This window comes from Callionymus lyra, chromosome 6 (assembly GCF_982586985.1).
Source record: "Callionymus lyra chromosome 6, fCalLyr1.hap1.1, whole genome shotgun sequence".
NCBI classification, from domain to species: domain Eukaryota; kingdom Metazoa; phylum Chordata; class Actinopteri; order Syngnathiformes; family Callionymidae; genus Callionymus; species Callionymus lyra.
The window spans coordinates 8,128,462-8,144,367 of NC_141823.1; the positions used below are offsets into that span (position 1 = coordinate 8,128,462).

The 15,906-nt window shown below is 35.0% G+C and overlaps 1 protein-coding gene across 5 annotated transcripts in view; it reads left to right on the top strand.

The window, feature by feature from the left end:
• Positions 1-573: 573 nt before the first annotated feature.
• LOC148076320 (protein mono-ADP-ribosyltransferase PARP6) overlaps positions 574-15,906 on the top strand; it is a 31,669-nt gene continuing 16,336 nt past the window's right edge. For 2 of the 5 annotated variants that reach the window (XM_087793414.1, XM_087793418.1), the window contains exons 1-8: positions 575-860; positions 7,823-7,917; positions 9,475-9,552; positions 10,985-11,079; positions 12,012-12,072; positions 12,226-12,316; positions 12,981-13,047; positions 14,442-14,591. In XM_087793414.1, the coding sequence (XP_087649540.1) occupies positions 7,915-7,917; positions 9,475-9,552; positions 10,985-11,079; positions 12,012-12,072; positions 12,226-12,316; positions 12,981-13,047; positions 14,442-14,591 (545 nt within the window). In that variant the 5' untranslated portion in view covers positions 575-860; positions 7,823-7,914. Of the gene's footprint in view, positions 861-7,822; positions 7,918-9,474; positions 9,553-10,984; positions 11,080-12,011; positions 12,073-12,225; positions 12,317-12,980; positions 13,048-14,441; positions 14,592-15,906 lie in introns of all 5 variants that reach the window. The other 3 variants (XM_087793417.1, XM_087793413.1, XM_087793416.1) reach the window with 3 other exon arrangements.

A 15,906-nucleotide genomic window follows, 5' to 3' on the forward strand; every position in this document is an offset into this window, starting at 1 on the left:
TAAATGTATATATAAATGTATATATATATATATATATATATATATATATATATATATATTATTGTCTTGACATGATGAAGTTCTATGTGAAGATAACGTCTCTATAATTAATTACAAAAGTCTATCCTCGCTCTTCATTGTCTCCTGACAATCCGTCTCTTTTGTAATCTGTTCATTCTTCGGGTCACAGTCCATAAATAGAGGCTTGAGTTAATGAGGGTCGGAGACAGATTATCTCCTCGTGGCCATTGTCTCATCCGAAGACTCCAGAGGTTCAGTGTTTTTAACTACCTTTTTAGAAAAGATAGATTTATTCCAATGACAAGTATTTGTGTATTTAAAAAAACAAAAAACATGTTTATTCTTTGGTTTAAAAAAAATGACCCTCAGGTCGTGCTCGACACGGTCCACTGGACACACACTACAGGAGGATGAAAACACACATCCATTTTTTCCTCTGTTTTTTGTTTTTCTTTCTCACTCCTTTTTTTTTCTCAGCAGTGCAGTCAGCTGCGGGTCACGTGACCGAGCCTGTCTCTCTCTCGCTCTCCCTCTCTCTCTCTCTCCACTGCGCATGCTCAGACCCGCCATTGTTGTCAGGCAAAAAAACACAAGACGAGCAGCAGAGTCAGCCCCGGATCTGCAAAGAAGATAAACAACACTTTTTTTTAATTCCCGTGTGTCGCATGAGACGAGGATTGTACCCGAGAGAGTGTCTTCGTCGCGGGGCTCTGGAGAGAGGGAGGAAGGTGCGCTCTTAAGGAGGAGGAGGAGGAGGAGGAGGAGGAAGGAGGAAGGAGGAGAGAAGAGGAGGCAGCCGAGGCAAGGACGGCGTTCCGGGGCCTCCACCCTCGGTGAAGGTAAGTCCGGGGAAGACATTTTATATTTGTGATAAATAATGGTGGGAGAACGAGAGGACGAGGGTCTGTCGCTGAGAACTGTTGGCATGAGAACGAGGGAGGAGGAGGAAGAGGAAGAAGGGAGGAGGAGGAGGGAGGAGGAAGAAGGTGTCTGTGCTAACATGGACGAGGACATGACAGCAGCAGGCCCTGAACATACAAGGGCAGCAAAGAGCCTGAGTTAAAATACACCTGTGATGTCTCGGTGACATTTATAATAATATATCTCGCTGTTTGTGTTCAGATGATCCCTTTGTTTTTAAGACGAGCTCAGTGTCTATAGAAATATTGTTGCTTTTTTTTTTCTTCTAAACTCGTCGTTAAATGTCACGACCACGTCTGAAGAATTGACATTTTGAATGAGTGTAAATAAGAATATTGATCGGGCAGTGGGTACCACATAACAAGATGGCGCCCTCCGAGGCAGATGTGTTGGTACGACCCACTCCAGACTGACGTTTTTTTATCGTTTATTGTGAGGTTTTTTTTCACGATTTTGCAATGTGTGACACACACTGATAAAATAGAGTAAAGGACCAGCTGGATATTTATTGCAAGAATTAATATATATTGTGCTTGATTAATAGTGACATCAATACACTGTACTAAATTGACAAGAAACACATTTTTCTACAGTAAAAATACATGAAATGATGTTTATTAATACTTCAAAACCTGCTGAACTTGAAAATAGAGTCAGATCCTTGTCAACTATTACGTTTTTTTTTAATTACAATTAATATATTATAATGTATATAAATATTCAGGGACTCATTCATTCCTCGGGCTATTCAATTGTACAATTCTGAGTTCGGGGGCAGGAGTGGAGTGAGAGTATCTGGATGTTCTGTTCCATGTTAGTCTTTGTATCCTTTGTCTTTGTTGTTTTTCTTTGACCTATGTTATTTGTCTATCTCTTTAGACTTAGATTGTGTCATCTTTCTCTTTATGTCCTTCTTATTATTTTATTTTTTATGTATTTTTTATTGTTTATTAAAAATTGCTGGCTATTGGAAAAAAAACAATTTCCCGAAGGAGACCTCCTGAGGGATCAATAACGTTTTACCTTACCTTACCTTACCTTATATATTGTGCTTGATTAACATTGACATCAGTACACTGTACTAAATTGACAATAAATCCATTTTCTACAGTAAAAATATATTAAATGTTGTTTATTAATACTTCAAAACTGCTGAATATGAAAATAAAGTCAGATCCTTGTCAACTATTAAGGTTTTTTTCATAAGAATTAATATATATTGTGCTTGATTAACAGAGACATCGATACACTGTAGACTGGCGTCCTGTTCAGGGTGTCCCCTGCCTCTTGCCCTATGACTCTGGGATAGGCTCCAGACCAGAGACCAGTTGTCAATGAATGAAGGAATCAATACACTGTACTAAATTGACAATAAATCAATTTTTCTACAGTAAAAATATGTGAAACTTTGTTCACTTATACTTGCTGAACATGAAAATAAAGTGAGATCTTTGTCAACTATTTAGTTTTTTTTTAATACAAATTAATATATATTGTGCTTGATTAGCAGTGACATCAATACACTGTACTAAATTGAGAATAAATCAATATTTCTACAGTCAAAATACATGAACCTTTGTTTATTAATACTTCAAAACCTGCTGAACATGAAAATAAAGTCCGATCTTTGTCAACTATTAAGGTTTTTTTTTATATAATAATTAATTTTAGCGCTTTTGTGAGGGTGTTATGGTAGTGAGAGAGAAAACACACGCTGAAGGATCAATGACGCCATCACTGATTTTCTTTTCTTGAATGTCTTAATTATGGTCTGTTTAAGTCTTTAACTGTTAAGTCTTTAATTGTTTTAATGTTTTTCATTGTTATATATTTAATATTTTCACCATGTGCAAATTAAGTATAATTTATGCAATTTTATATTAATATATACAATATTAATATATATTTCTAGCATATGAATATATATAAAACAAATAATAAAATGTATATATCTAAATATTAAATATATAACCACATTTATAACAAACTAAGTATATGTAATATAAATAAATACTAAAGACTCGTACGTTAGAATGCTGTTCATCAATTCAGCTCAGCATTCATCACCATCATCCCCCAGCAGCTCATCCTCAAACTGGACCAGTTGGGACTCAACACCTCCCTGTGCAACTGGCTGTTGGACTTCCTGACGAGGATCTGTGCTGAGCCCCCTCCTCTTCACTCTGCTGACCCATGACTGCACCCTATCATCCAGCTCCAACCGGCTCATCAAGTTTGCAGACGGTCTACAGGAGTGAGGTCAACAGGTTAACCACGTAGTTTAAAGACAACAATCTCCACCTGAACGTGGAGAAGACTAAGGAGGTCATTGTGGACTTCAAGAGAGTGCACACCCAGCATCTACCACTAACCACCAACCCACCACCAAGTTCCTGGAGCCACCTGTACGGAGCCACCTGCATGTACTTCCTCCGCAAACTGAGGAGAGCAAGAGCCCCACCACCCATGATGCTCGCCTTCTACTGAGGCACCATCGAGAGCATCATGTCAAGCTGCATCACCGTGTGGTACGGCGCCGGCACCGTTTCCTGCCGTAAGAAGCTGCAGCGCATCGTGAGAGCAGCTGAGAGGATCATTGGTGTGTCTCCTCCCCCCACTCCTGGACATTTTTTTAACGACCGCATCTCCAGCAAGGCCATCAGGATCACTGGTGACCCCACTCACCCGTCCCACAGCCTCTTCGGCCTGCTGCCGTCAAGGAGGAGACTGCGCCGTCTTCAGGCCAGAACCAGCAGGTTAAAGGACTGCTTTTTCCACCAGGCTGTCCGGAGACTCGACTCCCTCCATGTCCTACCATCACCATCACCTCCGCTTTAACTTTTATCTGTGCATTCACTTTGTTCTTTGTTTTTGTTCTGTCTATTAGTTGATTATTTAAGTTTGTTGATTATTTATTTCATTTTGTTGGTTATTTATTTTTATTTATTTGTCTTAATTTATGTCTGTTTAAGTCTTTAATTGTTTTCAGTCTTTAATGTCTTTAATGTTTTGCATCGTGGGTCAGAGAGGACCTCAATTTCATCTATGCTGTGTCTCAATACATATACATACATACATATTTCACAATAAAAGAACTTGACTTGACTTGACTATTCTTTTGTTTTCTTGCAAAATAATTAATTGACGGTTGTTGAAATAATTGAAGTACTGACTTATGACGTTCTATTTGCTTAAAAAGCTGTTAAAAAATTATTTTATTATAAAAAATGAACCATAATAGTTGACAAAGATCTTTATTTTCATGTTCAGCAGGTTTTGAAGTATAAGTGAACAACGTTTCATGTATTTTTACTTTATAAATATTGATTTATTGTCATTTTAGTACAGTGTATATATGTCACAGTTAAGCACGATATTAATTCTTATAAAAAAACCTTAATAGTTGACAAAGATCTGACTTTATTTTCTTGTTCAGCAGGTTTTGAAGTATTAATAAACAAAGTTTCATGTATTCTTACTGTAGAAATATTGATTTATTGTAGATTTAGTAAAGTGTATTGATGTCTCTGTTAATCAAGTACAATATACTGTATATTAATTCTTATTAAAAAAAACCCGTTATAGTTGACAAAGATCTGACTTTATTTTCATGTTCAACAGGTTTTGAAGTAGGTAGGTAGTTAAAACTTTATTGATCCTCAGGAGGTCTCCTTCGGGAAATTGTTTTTTTTTTCAATAGCCAGCAATTTTTCATAAACAATAAAAAATAATATATAAAAAATAAAATAAGAAGAACATAAAGAGGAAGAACAAGATGACACAATCTAAGTCTAAAGATAAAGACAAAGTGTATTGATGTCACTGTTAATGAAGCACAATATATATTAATTCGTATAGAAAAAACGTAATAGTTGACAAAGATCTGACTTTATTTTTATGTTCAGCAGGTTTTGAAGTATAAGTGAACAAAGTTTCATTTGTTCTTCCTGTAGAAATATTTATTTATTGTCAATTTAGTACAGTGTATTGATGTCACGGTTAATCAAGCGCAATATATATTAATTCTTATTAAAAAAAACGAAAAATACTTCAAATACTAAATTGACAATAAATCCATTTTTCTACAGTAAAAATACATGAAACTTTGTTTTTTTAATACTTCAAAACCTGCTGAACATGAAAATAAAGTCAAATCTTTGTCAACTATTAAGGTTGTTTTTTTTACAAGAATAAATATATTTTGTGCTTTAATCTCTCTCTCTCACTACCGTAACACCTTCACAAAAGCGCACGTTTTTTAAAGTTGGAATGTAGTTTTTATTGCCAAAGTGTCGTCTCTTTTACCTTCCGAGGGAATTCACTTCCTTGTTTTTAGTCGCTGTTTACATTCCCCCGCGAGCCAACTCAGTGTTAGCACTCGGGGAAACTCCATGACGTCATCAGCGTTTTCAAAACGGCTCACCCTGGTTCTGGTTTTATTACTGCCGGTGACTTCCATCAGTGCAACCTAAGGACTGTTTCCCTCATTCCCTCCCGCGATAAAAACACATTGGACCATGTTTACAGCAATATACGGGGGGCATACAGAGCCCCAATCTGGACACTCAGACCATATATCTTTGTTTATGTACCTCGGCCTACAAACAATTATTGAAACGGATAAATCCTGTCACTGAGCAAATTAAACTGTGTCTCTTCTGTTTGTGGTGGCTGATGTTCTCACCTCCATCAACAACCCTTTCCCTCAGCCAGAGTATTGTTCCGACCCGCTTCAAGACCACAACCATCGTCCCCCCTCCCCAACAAAAACCCATCCACCTGCGTAGTACTCACTCTGATCATAGCGAAGTGTTTTGAGCGAGTAATGCTGGCCCTCATTCAGAGCAACATACCAGACGCACTGGAACCCCCTACAGTATGCCTACCGGTCCAACAGATCCATGTAAGGATGCTCTTTATTGACTAGAGCTTCGTCTTTAACACAGTCATTCCTCACAAACTCAGTCGGTCAGAATTGGAGACAAGACTTCACTGAGCATCACCATAAACAACGGTGTGCCACAGGGATGTGTCCTCAGCCCCATCCTCATTTTTATGCTGTTATGTTGCTGTACTGTGCACTTTTGTTGGGGAACAAGGGAAGAATTTCATTGTACCTATGACAATAAATGCTTTGAATCTTGAATCTACCAGGGCAGTAAAGATTCAAGTCTCTATAAATGCAAGACGGGCCTTATTTTTTATCTTTATTTTCTGTAAAATGAATCTCTAAATAAGGCAGTTTTTGACTTTTTCATTTGTCTTTTCTTTCTTTTACAATTGGGAAATGTTTATAAAAGAAACCAATCTAACGGATGACAACACTTTCTCTGATACTGATACAAATATTGTGTATTTTATCTTGACAGACGAGTCACCAGAGGCTTATGGCCACTAATATGATACTAACGGTTAGATTCCTAAAGTAGTCATAATGTTGTGGCTTATTAGAGTAAGCTTGAATGTGAATATTTGAAAGAAAACCCTTTTTTAAATGTCATTTTGTGACCATAAAAATGTGGTCGATGAGGCTTTTATGTAAAAGCAAAGGTAGTTTATAACGTATTTATTTTATTTTATTTAATGTTTAGGTGACATTCATTATATATTTGGATTTATTATGGTTTAGAAACTCATTATGGTTCCTTTAAATACAAATTCTAATAAATATTTAATGGATTTTGTCAAAGATAAGTACACTATTAAGAATTTTTTTTTTTTAATTATTTTTATTTATTTAGATTTAGTCATAATTGTAGAAACTACTTAAAAATACATTCATACTGTGGCCCAAATTGCCCATATCGCGCCATAATGTTTTCTGTATTAAAGAATAAATAACAAAAGACAAGCTAGAACAAATTTTAATCGTAAATCAGCCATTTTTTAAGCACACAAAGAGTAAGAAAGTCCTACTGCTAACAATAGAAATCCAGAATTGTTCATCTAATAATACTTCCCCGAACGAACTTCTGTCAGGAATAACCAACATTTTGATGTTTGGCTCGAAATAAACATGATTTTCTACCTGGAAATAGAAGAAAACAAGCTTTAGTTCTAACCCATCACACACACACACACACACACACACACACACACACACATGTCTCCCACACACTCGCTCCAGCGTGATTAATGCCACTCGGCGAGGAGGCAGAGAGGCCTGTTGCTAGGATACGTGGCAAGGTGAAATTCTGAAAATTTTAAAGAAAGAGGAGAAGGATCCTCATTTACAAAATCACCGATCGAGCCGAGATGTTGTTTTTTGTTTGTTTCTGACGTCATTTGTCATTTATCATGATGTGTGGTGTGTTGGGGTGGAAATGTGTCCAAGAGAGGAGTGTCAACAGGTTGGACAGGTTGATCAGGAGGGCTGGCTCTGTGGTTGAAGCTGGATTCACTGGTGACAGTTGCTGAGAGGAGATCATTGAACAAACTACTGTCCATCATGGATGATGATAGTCATCCTCTCAGCACTGTCATCAGTGAGCAGAGAAGCAGAATGAGTGCACGAATGCTCCTACCCAGGTGCAAAACAAATAGACTCAGGGACTCATTCATCCCTCGGGCTATTAAATTGTACAATTCTGAGTTCGGGGGCAGGAGTGGAGTGAGAGTATCTGGATGTTCTGTTCTATGTTAGTCTTTGTATCCTTTGTCTTTGTTGTTTTTCTTTGACCTATGTTCTTTGTCCTTATCTTTAGACTTAGATTGTGTCATCTTGTTCTTCCTCTTTATGTTCTTCTTCTTATTTTATTTTTTATGTATTATTTTTTATTGTTCATGAAAAATTGCTGGCTATTGGTAAAAAACAATTTTTACCTTACCTTACCTTACCTTACCTTACATTTATTCTGTTTATTTTCCTCTCTATGGACAGACATCGAGGTTCAGTTCGACTCGGTCTTTACAAGAACTGAAGTGAAAATCCAGATTCTGAACATGCTTGAGTGAACCTGTACGGCAGATCCAATGGTGAGTTTTTCAGTTATTATTGTGAAAATGTATTTTTTTAAATAATGAATAATAATAATACGTACAAATGAAAGTTGTAGAAAAATGGAGGATTTATCAATTATTTTACTTCTTATGACATGATAACAACTTGAGCTATGTTTCTTATTCTTCTCCTATCAATGAATGAAAAACTGTTATTTTATACTTTATATTAATCAACAATTATTATAATTATTATTGTCATTTATTAAATTATTATCAGATTTATAATGCTGCTTGCTTTTTATTTCTGCCGAAATTATAGAATAAATAAATATAAAGATTTTTTTTTCTTTAATGTCTTGAAACAATTAAATTTAAAAAAATTAACTCGGCGCTAGTAGATTCTGATCCACAGACCTCAGAGCCCGAGCTGGGGTGTAAGGCTGGATCAGATCACTGATGGAAGGTCTGACCATGAATAGATCTGAAAGTAAGAACCAGAATTTTAAAATTGATCCTGAAAGAAACTGGCAGCCAGTGAAGAGTTTTAAGGATCAGAGAAATGTAAGTTCTTCTACTTGAGCGGCTCAGAATTCTCGCTGCAGAGTTTTGTATGAACTGCAGGCGAGACAGATCCTTCTTGTTAAGACATGAAAACAAAATGTTTCAATAGTCCAGGCGACAAGACACAAACGCATTGATTATAAGCTCCAGATCATGCTGTGACAACATTTTCCTAATTTAACTGCATATAAAACATGGTATGCGTTCATTTCATTAATTTCATTTTTTTCTCATTATCAATTGTACAAAATTAACATTTTTTTCATCTTTTTTTTTTAAACAATTTCTCTTTCCTTCTCCACTTAAAATATAAAATGGAACAAAAAAAATCCAAAATCAAAACAAAAAAACACTACATGACAAAATACAATTCTGTGATTTGAAAAAAATAATAAATACAATTATGGAGAATCCTTAGAGTAAATTAGAACATTTAGAAAATTCGCAAATATCAATCAAGCAGATATATAACGATACAATATTGACAGTGATATTAAAATGTTGCCATTTTCTCCAGAAAAATAATAATATACTCGCTATATCTTATATAAGGTTTCCTGTTGTGACATTTGATTCTTTGTTATCGTTTTCATTATGCGCAAAACAAAATTATAACACAACATCTATTTCATTGATTCCTTTACATGAACATAAACATGTATTTTCACTAACTTTCTTCTTCCTGTCCAGGTCTATGTCTTTATTCTAATAAATCTGCTCTTCCTTGTTCAATCATTCTTAAGGTTAAAGGTAAAAGATAAAATAAATGTTATTCTCTGTATAAATCTTTAAAAATAGTTTGTGCTAACACTGGATATAATCCCACGTCTCCTCTGTTACACCAAATAAAGCAGTGTTTTAAATCACTGGAGGCTAAATAAGGACACGTGGAAAAAAGAATTGCGAGATGAAAGGATGATGAAAAGAGGTTGCACTTTCTTTCCACTGCACCGTAATCGCGTTTCCTCTCTCTGTGTGTGTGTGTGTGTGTGTGTGTGTGTGTGTGTGTGTGTGTGTGTGTGTTCACAGGACATCAAAGGCCAGTCCTGGACGGACGAGGAGTCGGACGGAGACAACGAGTCGGAGCCGTTTCTCTACGGCATCCAGGTATAGCTCATCCTTCATCTCTCGTTCATCTTCAAAATGTCATCGTCAAGTCGGCGACGGATTTTTATCATGCGTTTGGTTTTTGGAACGTTTTGTCTTTACTTTATCGATTAATTTGATTTCTGACGACTTTACTTTTTTAATATCCAAGATTCCTGCAGATTGACGAACACGTTCATTAACAAAGTAATTCAACTCAGTATAAAATATGTGGTTGAAAATTATACGAAAATAGAGTTAGTAATGCAGAAATGTTCATTTTATAATCATTTATTCATTCATTTTTCACTGTAACTGTCGCTCTGTGTCGTGAAATTTTTAAAATATTGACCTTGGAAATCCATAAATCCAAACCTCTTTAACTGACCGTCACTTTCTTAGCTTTTTTTTTTAAACCCAAAAACATTGTTTGTTTTTTTCTCAACACTTTCTAAAATATATTTACTGAAAATAATATTCACAATTTCTTCTACGACCCTATTTAAAAAAAAATAGTAAATAATGATTTAATTTAATGATTTATTTAAATGATCTTGATTACTTTAAGACAAACATTTTATTTTTTATTTTATTGAATTTAATTGTCTTTAAATTAAATGTATTTATTTACTATTATTAACTTCTACGACCTAATTAAAAAATTGATTTTATTTCTTTAATTTTCTGTTATTTATTCCAATATTCTTCAATACTTTTCCAAACATTAATTTATTTTTAGTGAAAACTATGTTGTGATTTAATTGAGTGATTAACTTTTCCGTGCATTTAATTTGTCTTTCTTAATGAATTAAATTGCCTCAAATTAAATGTATTTATTTAGTATTATTTACTTCTACGACCTACTTTATTAGTCAAAAAAATAGAAATTGAATGATTAATTCAAATGTTTTTGAATCCTTTTACAAACATTGAATTATATAGTTTTTATTGAATCAAACTGTCTTCAAATTAAATGTATTTATTTACTATTATTTACTTCTATGTCCCTCTTTTTTAAAGAAAAAAAAACTAAGTGATTTAATTTTCAGCGATTTATTATTAATACTTTTCCAAACATAAATTCCGTCTGTTTTAATAAATTGAATTTCAGTTGAATAAAAAATAAAAAATATGTATTTTATTAATGCTAAAACAGTGTATTTAATCCTTATTATTAACAATTACATATAACAACATACAACAAAAATCTGCCAAAATACAATGTGATTTAACTTTTTTTTTCACATATTGACTCGTTATTATAGCAAGAATTCAAGTTAAATTGACTGTAATGGCAGATAATGTTGTTAATGATCACAAAATAATCTAGATGTTACATCATGGCGGGAGCTTAGAAGCTGAAGGTGAAGAAAGATCTCAGTGGTTTCTTTCAAAGTAAGAGAAATGATCATCTGTTTGATTGACAACTGTTGCGTGTTCCTGTGTTTGACAGGGAAGCTGCGCGGCAGATCTCTATCGCCACCCACAGCTGGATGCGGATATTGAAGCGGTGAAAGACATTTACACCGACAGTGCCGTGTCTGTCAGGTACGTTGTACACGCTTTGATATTGAAGTCAAAAGACACATTTCGATGGTGCGTTCAAGTGCGTATGAATACACAAACCAATATGTCATTTTTTTACACAGTATGTTGTCGTTTTTTCAAGCAGTAGATTTGGTTAAATTAGATTAATTAAATAAAATAAATAAATAAAAACAAATAAATCACATGTTTCCACCCACAGTCCAAAAACATACAGAGGTTGATTGAGAACTTTGGGAAATTGTCCGTAGGTATGAGTGTGTGTGTGTGAATGGTTGTCTGTCTTTGTGTGTCCTGCGACAGACTGGCGTCCTGTCCAGGGTTTCCCCTGCCTCTCGCCCAATGAAACTGGGATAGACTCCAGTCTCCCCGCGACCCCCCCCCATAAGGGATAAAGTGGTAGAAAATGTATCAAATTCACAGTGTCTTATTAAAGTATAAATAAATCTATATGTGTGTTTATGTGTATACTTTTGTCTATTTATGCAAATGTATTCATAAAAAAACTCATTTTTTGTGTTCAACACAATTTATATTTTAATCACCATTTTAATGTTATTTTCAATTAATAAGCGACACATGCTTTTCCAAGAGACATTTTTGAATTGGAAAAACATAATGAAAATCAGCAGGAAAAATCTAAATAATTGTTTCTAGTAAGACTTACCGACTGTCCACTTAAAAACCCATATATAATGTGCCATTAAATCGAAAATAAATTGAAGAAATAAAAACATTTATAGTAAAAAAAGAAAAAAAAGAAAGGAAAAATGCATAAATGATCTTTAATCATATTTGTAAATAGATGTGAATGTCAAGCTCCAACAAAGAGAAAATGGTTGTGAGAAGATACAAGTTTACAGTCACTGTTTTAAGCGGCAGGAGTTGGTGAGTCAATAATGGAAGAGATGAAGCGTCTGCTGTTGTGTCCACAGGGAGTTCGGAATGATTGATGACGTCGACATCGACCTTCACATCAACATCAGTTTCCTCGACGTGAGTTTTTCCTCTGAGAGGCTCGTAATGATTTGCAGAGTCACTCCTTATGTTTAATGCATTTTTGTTCCCTCCGACTATTAGTGTGAGGAGAGTGAGCAGCACTAACTGTGTGTGTGTGTGTGTGTGTGTGTGTGTGTGTGTGTGTCTCAGGAGGAGGTTGCCACGGCTTGGAAAGTAATCAGAACCGAGCCCATTATTCTGAGACTGCACTTTTCTCTTTCTCAGTACCTGGACGGCCCTGGTGAGTAAACATGTCAGGGTTTTTAAACATGTTTGTTGAGGTGAGAAAATCAGTGCCGTCAGAATATTGAATGTTGGAATTTAATATTTCAAATGTTATTTTTTATGACTATTTACTTGTATATTAAATATTTTTAAATATTTTTTAAATTATTTAATTTAATCATTTTTATTTAGAATATTTATTTAATAATTTATTTAAATAATTATTACTTTATTTATGACATTTATTTGATATTTTAATTCTAATAACTTCTAAATGCAATACAAATGTTAGTATATTTGTGCCATCAGAGATTATTTAATTACAAAATATAAAATGTAATACATTTATTTGGCTTTTTTTTATTATTGGAATAAGAAAATCAAACTTTTTGTGTAAAAAAACCCACTCATTATGGAAATATTCAATTAAAAAAAATGTAATCATTCAATTAAAGAAAAAAATCAACTCTTAAATAAACAAATGATTGAATCGTCCTTTTAAAAAAAATACTTAAAAAACGGCAACAAAGTTTCAAAAAACGTCTCAAAATGTTAAATGTTAAATTCAACCGTTCAATATTCTGATGGCACTGACACACGTCCGTAGTTCAAGTGTATGACTGAGAGTGAAAGTGATCGCTCTGCAGGTCTGTGCGGTAACTTTGGTCTTCTGTGTTCAGAGCCTACCTTAGAAGTATTCCAACCGTCTAACAAAGATGGGTTCAGCCTCGGCTTGCAGCTTAAAAAGTAAGTCACATGATGCAGAGGTGGAATGTATGACTGCAATTTATCGTTTTATTGTGAACTTATTTAAAGAACCTTCTTGTCAAACACGTTAAAAACCAAAAGGAAAATCTAAAACTAAAATCTAAAGAATATATTTATTAATAGAATTTTCAACTACGAAGCTAGTTCTTTGTGTCCACGATTCAGTTCTTTCTGGCCTTGATTTTGTATTTTGTGTCCACGATTTAGTTCTTTCTAGCCTTGATTTTGTATTTTGTGTCCACGATCTAGTATTTTGTGTCCACAATTTACCATTTTGTGTCCACAATTAAGTATTTTGTGTCCAAGATTTAGTATTTTGTGTCCACAATTTAGTATTTTGTGACCACAATTTAGTATTTTGTGTCCACAATTTACCATTTAGTTTCCACAATTTACCATTTTGTATCCACAATTAAGTATTTTGTATCCACAATTTACTATCAAGTGTCCAGGATTAAGTATTTTGTGTCCAAGATTTAGTGTTTTGTGTCCATGATCTAGTATTTTGTGTCCACAATTTAGTATTTTGTGTCCACAATTTAGTATTTTGTGTCCACAATTTAGTATTTTGTGACCACAATTTAGTATTTTGTGTCCACGATCTAGTATTTTGTGTCCACAATTTAGTATTTTGTGTCCACAATTTAGTATTTTGTGTCCACAATTTACCATTTAGTTTCCACAATTTACCATTTTGTATCCACAATTAAGTATTTTGTATCCACAATTTACTATCAAGTGTCCGCGATTAATTATTTTGTGTCCAAGATTTAGTGTTTTGTGTCCATGATCTAGTATTTTGTGTCCACAATTTAGTTATTTCTGGCCTTGATTTAGTATTTTGTGTCCACAATCTAGTATCTTGTGTCCACGATCTAGTATTTTGTGTCCACAATTTAGTATTTTATGTCCACGATTAATTATTTTATGTCCACAATCTAGTATCTTGTGTCCACAATCTAGTATTTTGTGTCCACAATTTAGTATTTTGTGTCCACAATTTAGTATTTTGTGTCCACAATTTACTATTAAGTGTCCGCGATTAAGTATTTTGTGTACAAGGTTTCATATTTTGTGTCCAAGATTTAGTTCTTTCTGGCCACGATTTAGTATCTTGTGTCCACAATCTAATATTTTGTGTCCGCAATTTAGTATTTTGCTAATAGCATTGATTATTATTTTGTGGCCCCAAATCAAAGCAAGAAACTGAACCATAATAATTTTGATTCCCTCTCCAATGACAAGAACATAACATTTGTGATGCATTAGATTCCGTTGATAAAAATTGAATTATGTGCGTCTCTCCTCCAATGAATGATGTATCCACAGAGTATCTTAGAAAGTTCTCACTCACTACTCCTCTCGCTCCACAGAATCCTGAGCACGTTCCGGTCTCAGCAGTGGAAGCAACTCAGTAATGAGTTCCTCAAAGCCCAGCAGGAGAAGAGGCACAGCTGGTTCAAAGCTGGAGGAACCATCAAGAAGTTCCGAGCCGGGCTCAGCATCTTCTCTCCCATACCCAAGTAGGTTTCTTCTAGTCTTTGGTTTCGCAAGTAGATTATAGATTGATGCAATGGCAACTTTTTCAGAGTTTTATTCAAGTAAAAAGGGAAGCGTGTGAAGGCGATTAATCCCGGCCCTGGAAGATTTGTCCCTGAGAAAGAAACGTAATCCTGATAGTGAGAAGGTGCGCTGGGTCGCAGGCTACTCCCATCATTGTTGGTGTAAATAGGTGAAAATTGATGTGAATTGTTTTGGAGGAAAACGTTCACTAACGGGGTGAAGTTCAACAGATGAACAAGAGTTGGTATAACAGATCGAGTCTCTTCGCAAGAAGGTTGTGGGTTTGAGCTCAGGGTTTGTGTCCCGTGATGGACTCGTAACCTGTGAAATAGTCGGGATCAGGAAAATATTGAGATATTAATTTTATTTAAGAATGAAACATTTGAAACAGGCTTATTGCTGTATTTCGACATTAATCTATCTGAAAAAAATGGTATTCCCATAAATGTCATATATTGATGGATAGAAATTTTCAAGAAAAGCTTAATGTCACCAAACACATTGCAAATGTAGGTCTTCTAAATGAAATGAAATGAGATGGATGGATGATGGATGGATGGATGGATGGATGGATGGATGGATGATGGATGGATGGATGGATGGATGGATGGATGGATGGATGGATGGATGGATGGATGATGGATGGATGGATGGATGGATGGATGGATACGTAGATACGTAGATAGATGGATAGAAAGATGGATGGATGGATACGTAGATACGTAGATGGATGGATGGATGGATGGATGGATGGATGGATGGATGGATGGATGGATGGATGGATGGATGGATGGATGGATGGATGGATGGATGGATGGATACGTAGATACATAGATAGATGGATAGAAAGATGGATGGATGGATACGTAGATACGTAGATAGATGGATAGATGGATAGAAAGATGGATGGATGGATGGATGGATGGATGGATGGATGGATGGATGGATGGATGGATGGATGGATGAATGGATGGATGGATGGATGGATGGATGGATGGACGGATGGATGGATAGGTAGATACGTAGATAGATGGATAGAAAGATGGATGGATGGATGGATGGATGGATACGTAGATACGTAGATACGTAGATACGTAGATAGATGGATAGATGGATAGAAAGATGGATGGATGGATACGTAGATACGTAGATAGATGGATAGAAAGATGGATGGATGGATGGATGGATGGATGGATGGATGGATGGATGGATGGATGGATGGATGGATGGATGGATACGTAGATACGTAGATAGATGGATAGAAAGATGGATGGA